At 39.5% G+C, this 15,172-nt stretch overlaps 1 protein-coding gene across 3 annotated transcripts in view; it reads left to right on the forward strand.

The window, feature by feature from the left end:
- The window catches only part of drd3 (dopamine receptor D3), a 42,025-nt gene that overhangs the window by 18,501 nt on the left and 8,352 nt on the right, over window positions 1–15,172 (forward strand). For all 3 annotated transcript variants that reach the window (XM_049565892.1, XM_049565894.1, XM_049565893.1), the window contains 3 exons: window positions 1,656–1,792; window positions 8,753–8,946; window positions 13,746–13,811. In XM_049565892.1, coding sequence (XP_049421849.1) covers window positions 1,656–1,792; window positions 8,753–8,946; window positions 13,746–13,811 — 397 coding nt within the window. The remainder of the gene's footprint in view (window positions 1–1,655; window positions 1,793–8,752; window positions 8,947–13,745; window positions 13,812–15,172) is intronic.

The raw sequence follows: 15,172 nt of genomic DNA on the forward strand, positions 1-15,172 counted from the left end.
CGTTATTTACTCACTCCACCACAGGAAACGGCACTTCAAAATAAAAGCTTGTGTCTGAAATTCACTGTACTTCAAAATAAGGTGTGTTTTTTTACAAACTTGACATGTTCGCGAGTCACTTGCGGTCCATTCGGAATGGACCAGTGACCCACTTTTGGACCGCAACCCACCAGTTGGGAACCACTGGTTCAGGGCATGGCTACCTTTTGATTGACGAGTCATTACCACAGCAGTGTCCTTGGGTTCTCAGTCAGATTCACCCCTCGCTCTTCCACAGCTCCACCCTCCTATCCAAATACAATCACCTCTGGCTCCAAAGATAGAGCGACAGCCAAAACTAGAGGCTTCAAAATGGTAGTCCACAAACAAATGGGTGATGTCACAGGGGCTACGTCCACTTCTTTTGTACAGTCATGGTTAGTGCAGGTTTGAATTACCACAAGTTAATTAATACACTAAATAAAAACCAGCAGCCAGAATAGGGTCTTAATTAGAACTTAGAGGCCACATGGTACATACACGGTGCAGATGCCCCAGGGACCCCTAACAGGTTAATCAGGCTGTGATCATGTACAATAAAGCGTGCCAAACCCCCTTACACCACCTTTAATTTTACATGGTTACACGCTTGCCGGTACATATGTTTGTGCGAATGAATAATTTGCTTCTGAGAGATGAAGTTCCCTGTGGTTCCCTGTGATTGATTATTAGACGCGTCAACACCACGGCATCATACGCTCTGTGAGGTGCTAAATTAAAGCGAAGCACCAGGGGCATTCTGTGTCACTGATAGTGTTCAACACACCCGCATTACCTTTGTGACAGCAATGTTTATTTATAAGTTCGTAGCAGTGGTTGCTGTGATAGCGGGGAAGATTTGTTGAAAGAAGAGTCAAACCAGGCTATTCGGAAGCAGCATAAATACACCAGGAAGGAAGTTCTTGCATCAAACTTCAAGGTGAAGTGTTTGATAAACAGCAAAGGTCATGTTTTAAGAAGCGTCTCAGAGCCAAAGAGCCTTGTTTTTATCCTCTACTAAAAGTGTAACTGAAAGCAGCACTTGATCAATAAATCATGTACATCATTTTTTACCTACTCCACTTTTCCCTCTCTCCTTTTATTTAACCAGACAGCAGCGTGGCAGGGGGGGAGAGTATTTTTAGTGAACGTCTGTGCTCCGGGTTTAGCCCTGCATTATGCCCAGAGAAGAACCCAGTGTAATTAGTCTGATGAGGATAAACAATCATGGCAGTTATCTGGCTCTAAACAACATAACATCACATCCATTTTGGGTCGGGGTCCAGCATAATTGCTGCTCCTTCTGAGCCTAGTTTTCCCGGACTCATTATACACTCTTGGCGTATAGTGTGCTGATTAACTTAAATCAAAGCTCCACTTGGTGTATTGCTGAATGCCCAACTTGTTTTTAGATAGAAATGCCTGGTTTGCTGCTCCATTGTTGGTCTTTATATCCACTTTCTCTCAGCAGTGCATTTCTTGGCATCCCTGAAGCCCAGTTCTTTTCAGAGGCCCTCTTTTTCTCACTCTAATTATTTTCCTATATCAGCACTTTTGTCTTCATTCATATGTCACCATGTGTCCCCTGTATGCACATTGTTAAAGCAGGACAGACTCTAACTTGTGCGTTTCTACAGGTACACAGCAGTGGTGATGCCTGTCTTGTACAACACCACCCATCGCTCCAGGAAGAGAGTTTTTGTGATGATTGTCACTGTGTGGGTCCTGGCTTTCACCGTCTCCTGTCCGCTGCTGTTTGGTTTCAACACCACAGGTCAGGTCAATAACACTATGACTCCATAGTCTTGTCAGGATGCACTGTAGCGAAGAGTCAAGTTATGCAGGATGCGAAGTAGAATGCAAGGCACGGAGTGACTGTGTTGATATAAAATTCAGGGTCAGAATTCATTTTACATGCAGTTTAGGGTCACTGCTGGGACATGAAATGTGATCTAGAATGGGAATCAAAGGTGCACTCCATCTATTTAGCATGTCAGAGTCAATTTGCTGGTCACGGACTGTGCTGCTTAGCCTGTGAAAATGTTGTATAATATTTTCTGTGATTCTGTCTTAAGCTTTGGGAAGCCTGAGAAAATTTCCACTGTTGATAATGGTTGAGAGACTTCAGATTTTTAACAGAGAGCCTGTGTTACAAACTGGAGCATGTTCAGTTTGAAAGGCATGGCTGATTAATAATATTCATGTCATTTCATTAAAGCTCTAATTGGGAGCAGCTAAATGGTAACAACTGTTTGCTTTGGAGTTGTACTTTGTCCACAAACCCATGGTAGAGGTAAAATTGGTGGTAGTTACATCTAAATAAGAACCACAATTATATTAAGAGGTTTAAAGATGTAATACATGTAATACACTGGGGTATTTAGAAAGAGTGTATTATTTTCAATACTATCTTAAATGCTTCTCTTTCTGTTAAACTGATATGGAGGTGCTGTATTGAGGCAATGTATTGTAGTGCACAGCACGCACCACCAGAGGTCAGTCTTTACTGCTCAGTACAGACCAAAGATTCGCAACAAGATGAGCTGAAACTTGCAGTGCCCCGAGCTGCATCGTTCTGAAAACCTGGCAGTTTACACCAACACGACGAGGCAAGATGAGACGAGATGGTGGATAGTCTCAATAGCAACAACACTCTGTTCTTCTGTTCTAATTTCCAGCTTTTCAGGTTTAGTTCGTAGCTGAATATCATTTGTAGCTTATGCGAATATGAAGAACGGTATTGATAGTGAGATACTTGCTACAGTTGCATTTCTGGTAGTGATGAAACAGTGAAAACACAAACAAAACAACTTGAGCTTCAGACGGTATTCAAAATAAAAATGCCACAATTATTTAAATAACCAGCGCCGACTAATCAGTCAATGGGTACGTGTATGTGATGTGTGCATGTACAGCCAGCAGCAGCAAAGAACCGTCCGACAGTGACACACCATGAGGGCGGAGACTGACATACGTGTCAACAACCACAGGGATGTAAATGAGACAGATTAAAGCAGCCTTCAGACCAAAGATTCCCCTTGCAATGACATGCAACTATGTGCACCCATTTGCAACTAAATGGCCTTGCAATGTCTTGCAATGGTACAGTTCACATCCCAGGCACCCAGCTGAGACTGGCTTAACTCTCAGTGACACAATTAGCCACCTTGACTAGAGCTGAGACAGGCCAGTTAACACAGCTGCAACTTTTCTCTGCAACATCCTGAAATAGTTTTGTCTTGTCACGAATCTTTGGTCTGAACTGGGTTTACTGGTGGAACAGGCAGCTGAGCTGAGAAAGATGTTGACTATATGTGGTGGGGTTAATGTTACAGGACTAGTTAGAGAGGAAAAATGCCTCTTCCCCTGTTTGGGAGTATTGCCATTTAACCTTGTCTTGAGACTTTCAACCACAAAAGCAGTTTATTAGCCATTCAACATCTCTGCTCAGTGCATTGTGTATCAGTGTAACGAGTGCCACTAGGTCCTCCAGCAGGGAGGGCATTTATTTCCTATCTATTCATTATTCTATGGGCCATGTGAATTTAAGCCCAGCAAGACTTGTCTAAGTAGGCTAACTGCATATTAGACACATAGCACTGTAGGCAAGAAAATGACATACATGCTACTATGACTTCTATCACCAGAAGCTTTACCTTTTTTTTCCTTTTTTTAACATGATTAACACCCCATACTGTATACTCTGATGAAATGTCAGGAAGGTATGAAGGTGTAAAAGAACAGATACCCCCTAAGACTAGAGCACCATTTATTTGGATGTGGTTTCACTTGTTAACAAAAAGAGCAAATTTATCATTGACCACAAGGTTACAAGTGAAGGTAACCATCTTTAAATAATGTGTGATCGTTCTCGATGTGCAATAACAGGAGGCTTTTTTTTTTCAACATTGCATTAATGCTGAATAACAAAAGACATCATTGAGTTTCTCTATAAGAAATGTAGAATCCAGGGACCAGTTACACAGTTAAGTGTGACACTTAATTCCTCCTTAGTTTAGGGACTTAACAGATGCAAAATCCCTGAAAAGGTTTCCTTATTTAAGGAAAAATGTTAACTCGTTTACTGCATTGACAGAGATTTCACAGCGGTAAAAGTTTCCTTGGAGATTATCTGTTTGCTTGAACTCACAGTTGTGATGCCTGTTATCATCTCACAAAACTGGATTATAGATAGTGGAAAAAATGGCAGAAGAACAGAAGACAAGAAAACCATACTGGTCAGAGGAGGAAAATATTACACTTCTGGAGGGATGCAATAATGAAAAGCACAAACTTTTGATCCCCAAAATATGAGACAACAGAAAATGATCGTAGGAAACATTGCAACGAAAATGAATTCAGTCAGTTCTATAGTGTAAAATCAAAAACGTATCCATCTGGTCCTCACACTGGGCCTCATTCACTAATATCTGCGCAGAAATGTTCTTACTCTCCGCAAAAAATAAGTACTTGCACAAAATCACCGTCGGATTCATGACACGTGCGTACCGGCCAATTTTGTTCTCCGTGTGTATGTTAGTAAATCAGAACCATTCTAAGAGGCCGTTTACACGTACACGGTGATTTTGATAAATGAAGACATCTTCCTTCGTTTGTGCTCTTCGTTTACACGCAAACGGAGATTTCTCCTCTGAAAACGAGTCTTTCTAAAAACTCTGGCCAGAGTGGAGATTTTGGAAAACTCCGGTTGCGCGTTTGCATGTAAACTGAGATAAACGGGGATAAACGGAGTTATAGGCAGCCGACGTCACAGTATGCGCCGTAACTTGCGCCTGTGTCAAAAGTGCGACCTATGTTGCTATGGTGACAATGGATACATGGAAGGCTTGAGCTTCTCGTTACACTGCCACCTACAGGTTTGGCGTGCTCTTGTGTACATATACACGGGTAAGTGTAAACGAAGATCTTTTTGAAAACGGAGACCGTGAAATGTCAGTTTATGAAAATAGCCGGCAACGTGTAAACGGCCTCTAAATTGACAGGTGCGTGTCTACGATCTGCAATCAGCATACTACCACGCCCCCATTTCTCCATATAAGGAAACCGCTTGCCTAGAGTTGATTCATGAATGAAGGAAGCAGTTACGTGAGGAGAGAAGTAGTAAAATTCACAGTTTGTTAGAAGCGATGGTGCCAGGTCTTACAGGAATGCCATGAGTCATTGTAAGATTGTGGAGGACACAGCATGCCAGGATGATCTTGCACACCTTCTCAGGAGTATAAAGTAGTTTGCCACTGGCCGTATCTAATCCAAACACATCCAACTGCCCTTAAGCACGCCAAAAGTGCGCTCTACGGCGCGTGTGTGGGCATGTATGTTATTATAGCGCACCTCTTGAGGGGTTTCAGGGTTTGCGTATGGTGTCATCAGCCATGTTTTAAGGCCATATGCCCGGTCACCCAAACAATATAACATTTTAACATTAATGGAATAGAGACTTACTGAAAATACTAACTTAAAACAATTGAAATAAAAGACTAGAACAAAAGATGCTCACCAACAAGCCATCCACTTCTCACAGCCCCTGCCTCCACACACATTCCCACTGTACTGTTTTGCAAAATAAATGAGTCGTGGGTGCCTCCTGGCCAGTGGGCCACAGCCTTAAGGATATGGCAGTCGGCATTACAGATCACCTGCACGCTGATGGAGTGATAGTTTTTCTGTTTATGTTATTGTTAATATTTTAATTGTCACAATGATGAGGGTGAACGTGTGTCAATTTCATAGTAATTTAATCCATTTGGCCAATATATTAGTAAATTAATTATTTTAAAAAATGTTAATTAAATCTCTTTTTCATGTGGTTTTATAGACTCTGCATGTACTTAAAAGGTATGTTTGCATTTTCTAAGTCAGTTCTGCCTTCCTCATTTGTGCGTACGCATGGTCTGAGGCAGTTCTAAATTTGTTCGCAGAGTAAGAACAAATTCTGGTAAGAAAATATTGATGAATCCTGGATTTGTGTTTCAAACGATCGTACGCACAGTTTAAGCACAGATTTGTGCGTACACACTGTTTGTGAATGAGGCCCACTGTTCTTGGGGTGTGTTAGTTTTTTCATTTATCATCATAAACTCAGTCATGTTGCAGTTAATCAAAGGTACCTTAAGTTTTTTTGTTTGTTTGTTATTTCTTTTTTTTTTACCATGCTTCGATTGCTAAGGTCTTTTGTGCAACAGTCCAGGGATTCCTTAAGTATAAGACCAAGACAAGGAGAAAACCATACATACTTATAAGTGAACATTTTTAGGAAACAAGGAGAAGACTTGAGGTGGTTTTTGTATCCATTTTTTGAGGAAAACATCATTAGGACTTCATCAGGAAAATCTCAGCTAAAGGTGTTTTGTGCAACTGGCTCCAGGTCTTTTGGAGCTTGAGCCATACCAGAAATCAACACAAATAAACAGCTCAGCTAACAAACAATACTAATAAATGAATAATTAAAGGATATAGTGTGTTTGCTGCTCTTCGTAGGGCTTTTACCTTTTCATTTTCTCAATGCTTGAGCATGTCCTGATTGTGATGATCACTCACAGATGAACACATTAAGGTGAACTGCATTGCCAGGACTATAGGTGATACCGATACCAACTGTTAGCGTTAGACCTTTGAATCCTTTTTCACTTTGTTTTGATTGTTTGGGTTATTTTTCAAAGAAATTGAGGGGATTTTAGCCCCATTTCTACCAAACAATTTCAGTATGGTACCTCTGGAACCAAAAGAAACCCTTCAGACATGGTACCTAGACCCCACAGACAGTACCGTTACACATGGGTGGGGTTGTTGTCACTCACTGCTCCATCCAGCACTCACTGTTTTTCCTCATAGACAGAACGTCTGCACCTTGTTTATTGTCCACAGAATGAAATGGCACACCAACATTTTCAGGACAAAATAGAACAGCCTGCACACAGTGAGTCTCTCTCCATGGGATATTTTAAAAATAACGAGTTTGTGCATTTAGTCCTTCTCAGGCAAGCACAGTCAGCCAGAGCCCACAGGAACGATGCTCCGCAGATCCACTCTTTACTAAAAGTGTATGTCATATAAAAACTAAAGTAATGGTCAGCTCTTGCATTGAGTAACATTACAAGTAAACGTTCCACCTTAAAAGCTGCTGGCAGTTGACCCAGTGAATTGAGTTTTTTTTTTTCTCAGTCTACAGCTGCTGCTAAAGGAGGCAAATCATCATTTCATTTTATAGTTACAGTTTACAAATGTAAAACTACTGTTAACCACTGTTCACAGTACGAACAGTGGTTACAAAACCAGCCACAACTCAGCCCTGAGCAGAGTGACCGTCCTCTATTGACCAATCAACAGACCACAGTGTTCACAGCTCCACCTTTTAGTACCAGATCTGTGTGCTAGGTACCCCAACAGAGGGGGGACCTAAACATGGGGACAGTACGGAATGGTTCCGTTGGTACCATCCACAACTTTTCACAGTGGAAACAAAAAAAAAGGCGTACCGAACTGAACCGTACCGTACTGTACTGCTCAGTGGAAACGGGGCTTTTGGTGTCTTCTCTCTAGGTGCAACCCTAGGCAGCAGCTTATGTGACCTATACGTGGATACGCCACCTATAGGACGCTCAGGTCCTCTTAGGCTGTTACAGGATATAATTTATCTGTGATGATAAGTGCACCACAATTAATGTTTTGTGTATCTTTATATTTACAATAGTATATATAATATAGTCATTTAATATGTTTATGTTTATGTAGTATATTTGCACTGAATTGTGGTTAGATGGAGTTACTGCATGAGGAGTGATGGTGACATCCTCATGAACCACCAAGCAACACAAGGGACAGAGAAATGTGAGAGCCATCACCAGTAGCTATTTTAATTTCAATAGCCAGCAGCACCGATGCGTGACTGCACATACACAATTAAGAGCATTAGTCAGACACAATGTAAAGCTACTCACACAGATACGGGCATTTAGTTTAGTCCATTTACAATCAGTGCAAAACAAAGGCTGCTGATTGCAGGAATCCCACTTTTTTGTCAGTACGCAACCAGGCATCAGCATTGGAAGGAGGCACTGGGAGTTCACATGAGGTCTGGGGTCCTTCATTGCCCTTCAAAAAGGAAAGGATTGAAAAAGAGCAGCTACACAAATACTGTACAAGTGGCAAATGAAATAATATGAATCTTGAAACTGAAGAGGGTTTTGGAGTGTGGCTAGAAATAGATTGTATCTGTCTGCCCTTGTTTGCATCTCTATGTGTATCGAGGTATGTGATATTGATCCAAGGGAACGTCCAGAGAGGCACATCATGTCAGTTTGTTCATGCCTCTGACATGCAATATGCATTTCACAGCTGTGGTCACAGCCTGTGTCTTTTTTTTTTTTTTTTTTTTTTTTTTTCTTCAATTTGAATTTACAGCCCCATTAGCCCACTTGATAGATATTCAACTCTGGTATTTTGATTGACTAATTGATCTATAGGCTATTATTATTGTGCCAAATGGGCTCCTATTCTGAATTAATGGAGCAATTATTGTCACATCAGTCACACCTCCACCCCAGAGTCAATGCTGTACAATTAAAAATGCATGCAGAATATGAAAGAGGACAAGCCATCGCGGTCATTTTCAAGATGGAGAGCAGCAGCTCAGGTCAAATGTCAGCCTGCTGTGTCTTTATTATTCCGGGATTTTGAGGCTGTTTTGCATAATGCTATTTTGTTTTTGACTCAGATGACCCCATGGTCTGCTCCATCTCCAACCCCGACTTTGTGATCTACTCCTCGGTGGTGTCCTTCTACCTGCCGTTTGTTGTCACTCTGCTGGTCTACATCCGCATCTACGTCTTCCTCAGGATGAGGCGGAAGAGGATCACCTTCGGCCAGGCCAGTGGAAAGGTGCAGCCGGGCTCAACTCCACCATCTGTGGTGAGACCATAATTTCCTTTGTTATGAATTATGGCATCACTTTTTATACCTCTGTGGCTGTGTGCCTATGCAGCCTGTGCGGGCTGGTGTGTGCGCCTCTCACATGTGCCAGGCATGATGGATTGTATAAGTTATTTCACACATGCATCTTGGGACTTGCTATTGAGGTTTTGACAGCTTACCTCCACTGTTGCTCTTTGTCTCTCTGTGCTGGATAAAAAGGAGGAGCCAGGACAACATGATATAGAAGGCTGGTATCCTCTCCCCCCTGTACTCCTGCTGCTTTTTGCCAACTTCTTCTTCATGTTTTGGAATTTTTCTCTCAGAAGCCTCCATTTTCAGGTCCACTCTCCGACATCACTCTCCAGCTCTTTATCGATCTCCTTCCAGGAACAGTGACTTACTTTTCTTTTGAATAATGTTAAGAAGAGGGATCATACAAGTGCTGATATCTTCTAACTTGCTCCACAAGCCTTACACAAACTGGTCTATGCCTGTTGTTGTAGCAGATAAGAGGTACTTCCCAGAGGAAAGGACGATTCAATCTCAAAATCTCTTCTTCTCCCAGTCTATTTCTGCTAGACATACCTGAGTCAGTGTAATGTCAATGTGAGAATATGACCACTTTCTTGTACTTTCAAAATTCAGCTCCTGAGAAATAGTCTTCGTCTTGTCTCGGCTCGATCCTGCAACCAGAGTCCTGATCTATCTTGTAACTGATCTATAAAGCATTAATAAAGGATTTAATATCATTAATAAGTCATTAGTTACAACAAACAAATGGATGCCATATGCCATAAAGCCCTCTGAGGCAAATTATTATTTGTGATATTGGGCTTTGTAAATAAAATGGAATTGAACTGAACATATAAGCCCTTTATAAATGGTGTCTACCTGAATTATTGCACAGAGGAAAAATACCATTATCCACCGTCATAAAACCCTTTGGATCTGATTGTATTAAGTCAAAAATTATGTTCTCATTGCCTCTCTATAGTGAGAGACGACGAGACAATAAGCTTCCAAATCCCTATAACCAAGTTGAGTATTGGTTATGTATGCTTCTTTTATTTTGTTTTCTTTTTTTAAGCTCCTAATAATTTGGGGTCGGTTGCACAAAACACATTAGGTTAAGATTTTCATTAAAGTCCTAGTTGAGGTTTCCTCAAAAAAAAAAAAAAAAAAATCAGTTGCAATAAACACCTTTAAGTTTTCTCCTTAAAGATGTTCACTGAACTCCTTGTCTTGAGCTTATACCTAAGGAACCCCCAGACCGTTGCACACAAGACCTTAGCAACCAAAGCATGGTAAACAAAAAAAAACAACTACAGGTACCTCCAGCTCTATCTTAATTGCAACATGACCGAGGAGAGTATTCTGCAACCAGGAAAACCCAGTGAATACACTTTTGATTTTACATGACAGATTTGACTGAATTAATTTTCTTTGCAGTTTTTCCTACAATTGTTTTCTGGTATTTGGGGATAAAATTTACTTTGTAGTTTGTGTATTCCTCCAGAATCTTTTCCTCCCCTGACCAATATGGTTTTCCTGTCTTCTTTTCTTCTGCCATTTTTTCACCAACTATAAGCCAACTTTGTGAGATGATAACAGGCATCACAGGCGTGAGTCCAAGCAAACTCCATCTCCATGGAAACTTTTACTACTGTAAAAGGTCTATCACCGCAGTAAATGGGTTAATGTTTTTCCTTAACTAAGGAAACCTTTTAAGGGATTCTGTGCAACATACTTAGGGAGAAAACCTAAGGTGTTTTGTGCAACCGGTCCCTGATTTTTTGTAGATGCAACATTTCCTCCTGACCACAGCTTTGTATTCCTCGTGTGGATGCAGTCTCCCTAATTCATACTCACCCACATTCGTAATGACTTGCAAATTACAGTTCACTTTCATATTAGACCTTTTTCCGTTGGACCTCGCTGGCAAAACCTCCCCCAAAGCCTCATAACCATTTCCATTACAGCACAAGAGAACACTTTGATCTGAAACACTCGGTCAAACTGCCAAAGTTAAAGCCTCTTTACTCATTTGCATGAATTTCTGTATGTCATTTGCAGGTAAAATGCTTCAGGCGAGATGTCTCTAATAGGAGAGAAAAGTGTCTGGAAAGATGGGCTGAGGGAAATTAGCCTCTCAGGTGTATGGGATGCCGTTTGTAAAGTGGCTCACGCTGAAAATAACATCAACATTTTGCCACATTTAGCTTCAAACAATGTTTAAAAAAGTATTGTGAATTTTTTAACGTCACCTTTTACCACATTTACAGCAATATTTGTTAACTTAGAAATATATTAAATAGTTAAATCTAAATATTAAATGTGGCACCTAAATGTTAAATGTTAAATCTAAATATTAAATCTAAATCTAAATCTAAATCTAAATGTTAAATCTAAATCTAAATATTAAATCTAAATCTAAATGCTAAATCTAAATTTAAATATTAAATCTAAATCTAAATCTAAATGTTAAATCTAAATATTAAATCTAAATATTAAATCTAAATCTAAATATAAATATAAATGTTAAATATAAATATAAATATAAATGTTAAATCTAAATCTAAATGCTAAATATAAATCTAAATGTTAAATGTTAAATCTAAATGTTAAATCTAAATCTAAATATTAAATCTAAATCTAAATGTTAAATCTAAATCTAAATATAAATATAAATATAAATGTTAAATCTAAATTTAAATCTAAATGCTAAATATAAATCTAAATGTTAAATGCTAAATCTAAATGTTAAATGTTAAATCTAAATGTTCTGGGTGAAACTAAATATTTAGCTAATATGCAAATTCACACTGCCGGTCACCGGAAGTACCAAAATAAAAGCTTGAGATGGTCAGACTGTGTTTATAGAATCAAATAACGAATTAAAACCAACTTATCGGGGGAAATGAACACTTGAACATACATTAGCGTGATAATAACTACCTAAAATAACAAGAAACGTGTTTGGAGAAATTTTATTTAATGTGTACTTTGATTTGTTTGTGTCCCTTCGGAGGGAATCACCTTGTTGTTTACAAATACTTCCGGGTAGAAAACCAGCGGAGTTTAGCTACATATATATATGCATATCTCACATTTTTCACGTCACTATATTACCGTTTAGACTAATCTGGTGTTTGTAAAGTCTATAAACACTATGATTGAACAAACATTACTATCACGTTCTGAAATTAATAACATGGTTATCGTAGATTAGCGGGGCTAACCGTTAGCTGTTAGCCCTGTTAGCGGTGTCTGTGATGACTCATTAACTCTAAACGGTCCGTGAAATTTTTTATTTTTTTTTTCCAGTGGATGTCTTAGTTACAACATGATTGAGCTAACTGGAGTAGTTTCATGTCATATCCGACAACGGGAGGCTTTTAACAGATGACGTCCTGATGTTAGCTTTGCTGCTGCTGCAGCCACTGATGATTTCTAGACATCGTGATTTCCCAAAACTGAATAAATACCACACATCGCAACACAAAACTGCTTTGCTAGCTCAATCATGTTGTAACTAGGACATCCGCTGGAAAAAAATATTTTTTTATTTAACATTTAGATTTAACATTTAACATTTAACATTTAACATTTAGGTGCCACATTTAATATTTAGATTTAACTATTTAATATATTTCTAAGTTAACAAATATTGCTGTAAATGTGGTAAAAGGTGATGTTAAAAAATTCACAATACTTTTTTAAACATTGTTTGAAGCTAAATGTGGCAAAATGTTGATGTTATTTTCAGTGTGAGACACTTTACAAACGGCACCCCATACAGGTGAACCCATTCAGGGCAAAGATTAAATTTATAGACAAAATGTATAGCTCGGTTCATGAGCAGATGATACAGCTGTCACTGTTAAACTAAAGCTGTTCCTAATGAAAATGGCTGGTAAGGTTGAAAATAGTCAGTCTTTTTATTTTTAGTACTTTGGAATAAGGGTGACGCTTTTCTTTAAATGGTGGATATCTCATTATGGAACAATTCTGAATTCTGTTCACAACCAGCTGTCAGTTCTTTGACGACATCCATCACGCTAATATTTGTCCCAGTTACATCTATCATACAAACGATGGCTTTGTCTTTTATCCAGAGGCAAGGAGACACCAGGTCATGCTCTGTGTATCTGTATCTACCCTATTTTTAAAATATGGTGTATAAAAAGACACTATTAGATAATATAATTCAGTAACATGACCAGCAGTGGCGTATCCAGGCGCTTTCACTCCATTTTTATCCCTGCATTGCACACTACTTCACAATCAAGTCCTCTATTATAACAGCAGGTTACAGATGATTGGTTGTGGTTGAGCCCCAGTCATCCATGAGTGCAGACACTCATTGTGAGATCTAAGCCCTGGAGGAGATCAAGCTGAGAGTGTTATAATGGAAACATGTTTAGAAATAACATAATAGGACTCTGACTCAATCAAGTGAAGGAACTGATATGAAGGAGGAGGCTTGTTTCAAAAGCTGCTATCTTTATTTCTGCGTTGAGCTTTAATTGAGTGGCTCGGTGTTTCGTTCAGGTGTGAAAGCAACAGATAAATAACAGATGTGAATCGTAATGAAAACATCCTCCAGAGATACACAGTGATAAATCAATGACTTCAAATGAATGGCATAAACTTTCTAATAATAATAATCTAATTTATTATCTACGATAACCATGTTATTAATTCTAATAATCTTTCCTGTATGGGGAATGGGGAATATGGAGAGGTTAAGAATTTCTCTGGAAAATACTTTCTCAAACTTCCCTCTGATTCCTTAGGAGACCTGTCTACAAGAGGAGACTCCCAAGGCGAGGCAAGACCTGTCACCTATAAGAATCAAAGTGGTGAGTGGTATTGTAAACCAGGGATCCAACAGAGCTCTTGAATTGATTTATTTCACTGCTCTAGTTTTGCTGAATGCAACGCAGCCTAATGCCTGACTAATTCTCATATCTACTGTGTTGGCGTATTGTGACATGGCGGCACGCAGGGCGGTTCTGTTTTTAGCTTTTCATGTGAGTCTGTCAGTGTTTATGTTCATGCACACTTGGGTTTTTCGTTCCGCTGTGTGCTCGCAGCCCAGGGGTCTGTGAAGGAGCTGAAAATTGTGATTCTGAAGCGTGGCTTGTTGCCTCTTGTCACCTGGTCACTTGTCAGCTGAGCAAAGTCTGTGGGTGACGCACTGCAGCACCTGCATAATCCACAGACTGCTCAAAGGCGGAGAGGAATAGCAATCTGTAATTTTCCTTTGAGGAAAATGTGTCAAGAGATAAGTGTGTGAGAGAAAGAAGAAAGAGAATGAACATTTCTGGCTATACTGGAAATACACGTTGCACAATTAGCACAACTAGTTAATTATGCTTCTTTTTGCTCCACGGCTCAGTGGAGCTGTAGTTGCTGAATTTGCAGTTTTACAATAAGGAAGTATTTGTTGATATGCTATGAAAATGAAATATTGTCTTTAGAAGTAATTTAGAGATACTGCTGGCACACTGATGTATGCTGAATGCATACTGTGCATAAGTGATTTAAGAACTTGCAGTGGAGGTGCAGGACAAGCTCTCACTCTGTCTGAACAGCATTTCTGAGATGTATTGGCCATACTGCCCACTTTTTTGGCTCACTGGAGTAGCATTCAGCTTCATTTTCCACATATGGCCAAGGCAGGATAAGATAAAGGTAATTTTTGAACAGAGAAGTGGTGTAGGAGAGCAATGAATTATGTTTACCTAAAATTCAAACAATAAAGCTGCAGTAATTTATTTGTTTTTGGAAACAAGATGTAAACACAACACTGACACATTATCATAAAGTTGTTGGCAGTTTGCTATTTACACACTAGAGCACCATCTAGACACCTGACAAATATAAAGGCCATCATACACCACATCCGTATTTTTCAGATGCATTGTTTAACCCTATGGGCCCGAACGACGCATAGTGCGTCCAAATTCACACCTGTTCTTCTCTACTGATTTTCATGTCATAGCGAGAAGCCACGCATATCACATGAAACAGCAGAATTGTAGCTTTCCGACAAGACCAAGCACTTGTCGGTAGTCCAATGTTTTCACAGCGAAAAACAATGATAAATTTACACTAAAATTATGTGTAACAGAGCTTTCATACAGCTTTGCACACACATTACTCTTGGATGGATTACTCGCGCAGAAATGCCACGCATATCACATGAAAGCGCAGGAGC

This window comes from Epinephelus fuscoguttatus, linkage group LG21 (genome assembly GCF_011397635.1).
Source record: "Epinephelus fuscoguttatus linkage group LG21, E.fuscoguttatus.final_Chr_v1".
Taxonomy (NCBI): domain Eukaryota; kingdom Metazoa; phylum Chordata; class Actinopteri; order Perciformes; family Serranidae; genus Epinephelus; species Epinephelus fuscoguttatus.